The following is a 7,874-nucleotide window of genomic DNA, read 5'->3' on the forward strand; positions in this document are numbered from 1 at the left end:
GCGCACAGCGCGTGGAGCTGTGAACAGGGCCAACTGATCGGAAGCCGATTAATCGATTATTGAAAAAGTTGACAACTTTTTCAATAATCGATTATAATCGATTATGTCGATTAGTTGTTGCAGCCCTACCGAAAAAGAAATATCGGTACTCGTACTCGATAACGAAAAAACGGTATCGGTGCATCACTATACTTAACCCTTGAAGTGGGCCTACACCTGCACTGCAAGTACTGAGTATTAAAAAAAGATTTTTAAAAAAGTATGTTCGCTCACCTACGTTTGGGGTCCATTAACTAGTAATGGCAAAGCAAGCATGCTCCGTGTTTGGTGAACTTCCAAAGTGCTCACTTTTGTGCACGTTTGATGCGTGTTCCCGATACGCTAAAGGTGTGAATGGGGACTCAAGGGACCAGTCTAAGAGCAATCCTGCTCCGAGGATCAGATGAGTAGGGATGCATTGATACCGATACTAGTATCAGTATCGATACCGAGTATTTGAGCGAGTACTCGTACTGGCCCAAATGCTCCGATACTTACCAGTGTTCCGGTCAGAGGAACATGGAGCCAGCTTCCCGTGCGATCAGGTAGCTGGGCGGCGAGGAATGACCGGCCTTCTTGATTGGCCGGGAAGCCGGCTCCATGCTGACGGGCCGGGAAGCCGACTCCATGCTGATGGGCCGCTTCTTTGTCACAAGTCGACTCTAACTATGAGGATGAGTGGAAATCACTCACCTCATAGTTTTCCTTTAATGTTTGCCTGTAGATGGGCTTAAAAAAATAGAAAAATAAAATTGAATAGTTTTTTATTGCATGGCATTGGAAGACCGCTTCAGAACCCTCAATACTTTCTAGTCACGTATGTAATATTTATCTGTAGCACAGCAGGGAGCGCACACTGTAAATACATACACGTAACCGTTCCACTTTAACAATGGAAAGGAAATGATATTTCTGTATATATTATACATAAGTGAAGGAAAAGTGGAAGCCCTCATGAATATTCTGTGTTGCCGCTGGCACTGAAAGAGAAGTGGGTGGAGGAGACAAGAATAAAAGGGGGGGGGATCAGGCAGGTCTCAATAATATACTGTAAATGGCAATCCCTGGTGTCGGGTGCAGCGGCAGTCATGCGGATATACAAGTCATGGAAAGGGCTCCGAGCCATATATTGCATAATCGGACATTGCATCATACGCAGTGGACTAGAGAGGCACGGCCAAGCTGATGACGTTGCATGCTCAACCCATGACAAGCATTTCGATACTGTACAAAGCAAACTGAAAGGGAAGTGGTTTCTTGAAATAGCAGCGGAAATGTCAGAAATAGGCAGAGTAGGAAAAGAGAATTAATACGTTTAGATATAGTAAGAGATCCGGGAGGTGCTGCCCCTTCTACACCTCTATAAATAAATCGGAAAATTACTTATAGGAGATGAACATTTCAAACTCAGGATCCTCTTTATAGCCCGGTACAAAAAGCTCACAACTTCATTACTAATACCCCCAGACTGACCTGGTGTAGCTTGGCAATCACAGCCCCGGTCCTCTCCTTCTCCTCATACTTCTCCACCTTGGTCTGGAGTCTCTTGTATTCCTGCAGAGCTTGCTCCCGACGTTTCACAGCCATGTTCAGTGAGGGGAAGACGCTGCTATACCTGCAGGACACACAGACTATTACATACTGTATAGTTACATAGTATTTGAGGTTGAATAAAGACAAAAGTCCATCAAGTCCAACCTATTTGTACAGTATTACAATGCCTGCTGCTATACCAGTGTGTGCTATATACAGTATATTAATCCACAAACATAACAGGATCTGGCACACAGATCAGGGCTCATAGAAGGCCACTTCAGAATTGTCCAGTGTTTTGTCCTTTGCTGTTCTTGGGTGCTTTTAGCTATGTGTTTTGGGTCATATCCTGTTGGGCGAACCACAACATGCAGAGCTTTTTGACACTGGGCAGTACGTTCTCGCTCCAGAACCATACACTGTAGGGTACATACACATTCAGCAGTTGATAGGTTGCATATTAAAATACAAAACAGCATTCAAAACTAGGGATCCACCAATACCGGTTTTTCGGTATCGAGTACCTATATTTTGCTTTCGGCACTCGTCGACACAGAGTACCGATACCGGTGCTTCCGCTGGCATGGAGCCGGGCAATCAGGAAGCCGGGCGGAGGGTAATGACATGCTACCTGATTTCCTGGCTTGATTGTGATTGGCCGGGAAACCGGCTTCGCAGCCAGTCAGCATGGAGTCGGCTTCCCGGCCATTAAGATAGCCGGGAGGCAGGTCAGTACCCTTGCAGTGGGGCTACCCACCTGATCCTCACTCTCCCGCAGGTCATCGATCTCCTTCGTTCCCTCTCCAGCTGGTGGAATGTCCCACGGCATCCTCACGTCTAATGCTGGTCTAGGCAACCTGGATTACACGTGATGATGTCAGCAGTCCCAATACTGATGGAAGAAGAGGCTGTAGGGACCGGTCTAGCAGCCCTGAGGGAGCAAGCAAGAGCGGGATCAGGTAAGTAAATCTGCTGTACTCCAGTGCCCTGGACAAAAATGAGCACTTAACCCTTGCAGTGTGGGGGTAGCGCCATTGCAAGGGTACTTCTATTTGTTTGCCTGAAGATGGGCTGTCATTTTTGGTGTGATACTCCCTAAAGGTGCCCATACACTGGTCGAATTTCAGCCGGTTTTTAATGTACCGGCCGAAAATTTGCACAGTGTGTGGGGCTGTCGGCTCCCTTACAGCCGGCAGGAACATTTTTGAACAATCAGAGCCGGCTGCCATGAGCTGCCCACTCTGATCGGGTATTCTGACAGGTGCCGGCAGCACCCGTCAGAATACCCGATCAGAGTGGGCAGCTCATGGCTGCCGGCAGCACCTGTCAGAATACCCGTTCAGAGTGGGCAGCTCATGGCTGCCGGCAGCACCTGTCACAATACCCAGAGTGGGCAGCTCATGGCTGCCGGCAGCACCTGTCACAATACCCAGAGTGGGCAGCTCATGGATGCCGGCGGCACCCGTCAGAATACCCGATCAGAGTGGGCAGCTCATGGCTGCCGGCGGCACCCATCAGAATACCGGATCAGAGTGGGCAGCTCATGGATGCCGGCGGAACCTGTCAGAATACAATGTAAACAGCGGGATTCCTCGATCGACACCCTGTTTGTGTTGGAGGAATCGGGTCTATTTTTTTCGTTCAGCCTATAGATTGAATGAAAAAAATTGATAGGTGTATGGCCAGCCTAAGGACTACTTCTAAAAGGATGCAGACACTGCGGCTTTGCTCATTACAACACCAAGATTTGCTCAGGTCATTATAATGAGTGCAAACCCTTGTAAAGTATATAGATCACCGAGAGGGGACAATGTTTTTCTCAACAAAACTGGGGGTGCACGCCAGGTTCTCAGCACTGTGTATAATTTGCGTTACACATTCAGACTCATGCATGTAACACCAATACATCAATTACATGCAACTGCATTGCTGCCATCCTAAAAGCAGCAACATGGATTTCACATGTGTATTACCAACCTCTTCAAAGGATCCATCACGGTCTTCTGAATCTGGTTAACCTGTAACAAGAATAAACATTTAAATGAAAATATGAGTGTTACAGTTACCTACATTTATATGCACATACATACATACATACATACATACATACATACAGGCAGGCATGAGAAAAGGTAAGTACACCCCATGGAAACTGTGGATTTTGTCAACATATTTGACCAGGAAAACATTGACTCAAACACCAGCAGATAAAGGAGATATACTTGAACAAATGACACACAGACTTGACATGATGTATTCAATTGACAAAAATGTAGAATTGTTGTATGCAAAAAGTAAGTACACCCCAACATTTACCTCCATTTCAAATCCATGAAATTAAGAGTTGGGTTTTCCAGATTAGGTGCCAATGATTAGAACCAGGTGGAACCTGTTCTATTTAAACCTCAGATATCTGGGGTCTAGGGTTCGCTTTGCTCTTGACATGTGTGGTGTCACCATGCCAAGATCAAAAGAGCTCTCTAAGGGCCCTGTCACACCATCAGGAGTGCGTTCCAGTGCGTTCGGCCTCTGGAATGCACTGGAATACAACCCGGCCGGCTCACTTTGTTTTGGGGCGGAAGGTGGTATGGCGGTGCATTGAACTCAATGGCACTGCAGCCACGCCCCCCCAACCCGAGGTGCGATCGTCGGCACCCAAACACGTGGCACATTAGCGCCTGCGTTCCGGTCCAGTGCGATCTGTAAAAAATGAGCAAACACTATTTTTTGCAGATCGCACTGGACCGGAATGGCACCGCGGGCGGGGGGCGTGGCTGCGGTGCCATTGAGTTCAATGCACCGCCACGCCCTCTCCTGCCCCCCAAATAAGTGAGCCGGCCGGGTTGCGTTCCAGGGGCCAAACGCACTGGAACGCACTCTTGATGGTGTGACTGGGCCCCTCAGAAAGAAGGTTGTGGATGCCTAGGAGTCTGGTATGGGATTTAAAAAGCTTATCTGAAACCAATCATTCCACTGCAGGTAAAATAATCTACAAGTGGCAGAGATTTCAAATGTCTTCTAATTTGTTCAGGACTGGAGGGCCCAGCAAATGCAACCCAAAAGTTGACAGTCTGATACTAAAAGAAGTCCCCAAGAACCCCAAAATTGTATAACGGGGTGTTCAGGTAACACTTGCAACAGTTGTTGTTGAAGTACATGCATCTACAATCAGAAAGATTGTAGCAATTCAACCTGCATGAGATGTGTGTTCAGAAAAAGCCTTCGCTGTCCAAAAAGAACACAGCCCTGCATTCACACCTGAGCGGCATGAAATATGCACTTTGTCATCGCGTTTTGGGTAGCACTTTTTTTTGCACTTTTCTGCATATTTTTTACGCACGTAACATGCGAATACATAAAGTTGTGTGTTTAATGAGCAGACGTGTTATTGAGCGTTTCCATTGAAGTCTATGGGGCCAAGAAGCGCAGAACATGCTAAAAAGAAGATCATGTACTTTCTTCACGCCACGGTGTTCTGCTACAAGCGACATGACGCTCAGATGTGAACACAACCATATAAATTAATGGGAAATTTTTGGGGTGTTTCTTCGAGCAGAGAAAGCACTACAAAACGCTGAGTGTGAATGAGGGCTTAGGGCAAGACTACAGTTGGCTGATGAACAGGAGATGGCACACCACGTCAAGAGCATTTGTGCTACTTAGGATATCTGGCTCCTACTTTGCTCATCCTACATCATGAAGCTTTTGAGGGTTAGCAGCCTGAATTGCTGCAGTGCGTTGTGTTAACTTAATCTATTCATTTGAATGGCTGTCTAATGCACCGCTCGGACCAAAAATCATGCATGCAGCATTTTCAGCAGCACACCGCACCGGGAAAGTACAAGTTGTGTGCCATTCTGAATGAATGGCACAGCATCGCACCAAGGCACCACAATGGTGTGAACAGGCCCTGGTTATGTTGTGTACATAATCACCTGTCACTAACGTCTCCAAATTGGGGAGACAACACAGAAAGTGAAGCACAGGATGGCATTGCATGCAGTTTCTATTCAGTAGCTATGGACTGAATGGCCTCATGTCAGACACCTCCAATTCAGAGTAGGATTTAAGATTTCTGCTCATTTGGCCCAAATTTTACCCATAGTGGTGACCACATTAAGATGGTTTGATTTAGGATTTATCTCTTTCTTTATCCTTATAAATGTTTATTTACAAAGGAGAAATTGGTGATTCCATGTGATTTGTCAGCATCGACAGCCACTTCCTTTCTACATGCACCCTTTCCAGCATCAGCATCATTGCTCTGGACCGGCTGATGGTAACAGTGGACCATGCCTCTGCAGTGTGTGTCAGCAGGACTGCTTGTAATCTCCATCAGGGGTGCATGTGACAGGGTGACAATGTAGGACCACAACTGGGAGAATGTTGTCACCTCATAACAGAGAATAACAAGATTTAACCCTTGCATTTCACAGCAATAAAAAACACTTTCTCTTATTAAAGTGGAGGTAAAGTTCAATGTACAGTCTTGGTATCATTCTGTGCTGGGAGAAAGTAAATCCTGTGCGCATGGAGTTATGACATCTGTGCCCGGCCAATCAAGCATCAGAAGACTGCGAACCGGGAGGAAGATGAAAATCTTGCGATGGATGATGGGAGAGCAGACAATGCAGCGCTGGAGGCAAATGCTTTGATACGGAAGTCTACCATAATGTGCAAATCTGCATCTACCGATCTATGAACTGAGCTACAATGCTAATGTCACAAGTACCTTTTCTTGATTAAATGCATCCATGCGTTTCATTGCCGTGTCCAGTGCGGTCACCATTGATAGGAAATCTGCGTCTGGTTCACACAGGGGGTTCCCTAACAGGTCTGAGGAGATCTTGACAGCCGACTTAGACATCGCTGGTAGGGAGAGAAATTCAGTCATAAGAAACTATACATATAGATTGCTACAGAGTTATAGAAAACCAGTTCTAAGAGATCCGCTTCTGCCAATGCTACTTGTCTGGCTGCCATGATGATCTATAATTTCTGAATCACTGAACTAAAACAAGTAAACAGATCCGAGGGTTCTGCTGACTTCTCTGGATGCATTCTTGCTGCAGGTCAGAGACTGAAAAAGCACTTAAATTAGAAGATCAAAAAGGCTACCGAAAGACAGAGATAAAAATAGAGAGAGAGCGAGAGAGAGCCAGAGGGAAAAGAGAGCCAGAGAGAAAAGAGAGCCAGAGAGAAAAGAGAGCCAGAGAGAAAAGAGAGCCAGAGAGAAAAGAGAGCCAGAGAGAAAAGAGAGCCAGAGAGAAAAGAGAGCCAGAGAGAAAAGAGAGCGAGCTAGAGAGAGAATAAGAGTGAGCGAGAAAGAGCACGAGCATGAGAAACCAAGAGAGCAAGAGAGAGAGAGAAAAGACACAGAGATGAAGAGGAACGAGAGACAAAAAAAAGAGATACAGAGAGAAAAAAGAGAGAAAGAGAGCCAGAGAGGGACTTCCGGTTCCCATGTAACTGGCGGCGGGGAGACAGCGCTCCGTCCCCAACACTAACCGGCTTACAAATTCCTGCCAGCGACACACTCGCCCATAGCCCCGATCGGGTTGAGAGGCTCTAGGGGACCATATGGAACGGTTCCTGGAACCGAAAGCGGTCCGGTCCCGATCAGTGCCACGAGCGCTGGAGGGGACACAGGCACACGCTGCAGCCAAGATGGCCGCCGCACCTGACAGGCTGAGCCGCCGAAGCCCCTCTCCTGCATCCTCCCTGGCTGAGTCCCTGGACGGATCCACACATGCCCGGATAGCAGAGGCAGTGGCCAGGCTTCTCAAGCCCACCATAACAGAGGCTGTGGAGTCAGCCATGCAGCAAGGGCTACTACAGCTGAGGCAGGAAATTACAGCACAGGCACGATCCATCTCTGTGGCTGAACAGAGGATCTCAAGTGTGGAGGATGACCTCTTGGAAGCACAGGTTAAATTGGCACAATATGAATCTATATCCCTTTCTATGCAAGCAAAACTGGATGACCTGGAAAATAGATCCAGGAGAAATAACCTACGGATTGTGGGCCTCCCGGAAGCATATAAACCGTCGACACTCGCAAAACTCTGCGCCTCCACAATTCCGGAAGCTCTTCGCATCCCAGTGCCCTGCATGGTAGAAGGGGCGCATCGTCTAGGCCAGTGGTTCTCAACCTGTGTAACCTCGGGACCCACATGTTTCCTTGGTCATTAAGGCGTGACCCAAAAATGATTTCATTTCTGAAACATTTTAATTTATTACACAAAACAACTTGTGCAGTATTCAGCAATATATATTTTGCTGAAAGTAAATGAATTAAAAAA

At 46.9% G+C, this 7,874-nt stretch overlaps 1 protein-coding gene across 2 annotated transcripts in view; it reads right to left on the bottom strand.

Annotated features, from left to right (window-relative positions):
- Positions 1-7,874, bottom strand: part of BIN3 (bridging integrator 3) — a 54,233-nt gene that overhangs the window by 4,128 nt on the left and 42,231 nt on the right. For both annotated transcript variants that reach the window (XM_018563696.1, XM_018563697.1), the window contains exons 5-7: positions 6,305-6,441; positions 3,550-3,590; positions 1,513-1,654 (exon numbers count right to left, since the gene is read on the bottom strand). In XM_018563696.1, the coding sequence (XP_018419198.1) occupies positions 1,513-1,654; positions 3,550-3,590; positions 6,305-6,441 (320 nt within the window). The remainder of the gene's footprint in view (positions 1-1,512; positions 1,655-3,549; positions 3,591-6,304; positions 6,442-7,874) is intronic.

The sequence above is a fragment of the Nanorana parkeri genome, unplaced genomic scaffold (assembly GCF_000935625.1).
Source record: "Nanorana parkeri isolate BGI_ZX_2015 unplaced genomic scaffold, ASM93562v1 scaffold686, whole genome shotgun sequence".
Classification (NCBI taxonomy): domain Eukaryota; kingdom Metazoa; phylum Chordata; class Amphibia; order Anura; family Dicroglossidae; genus Nanorana; species Nanorana parkeri.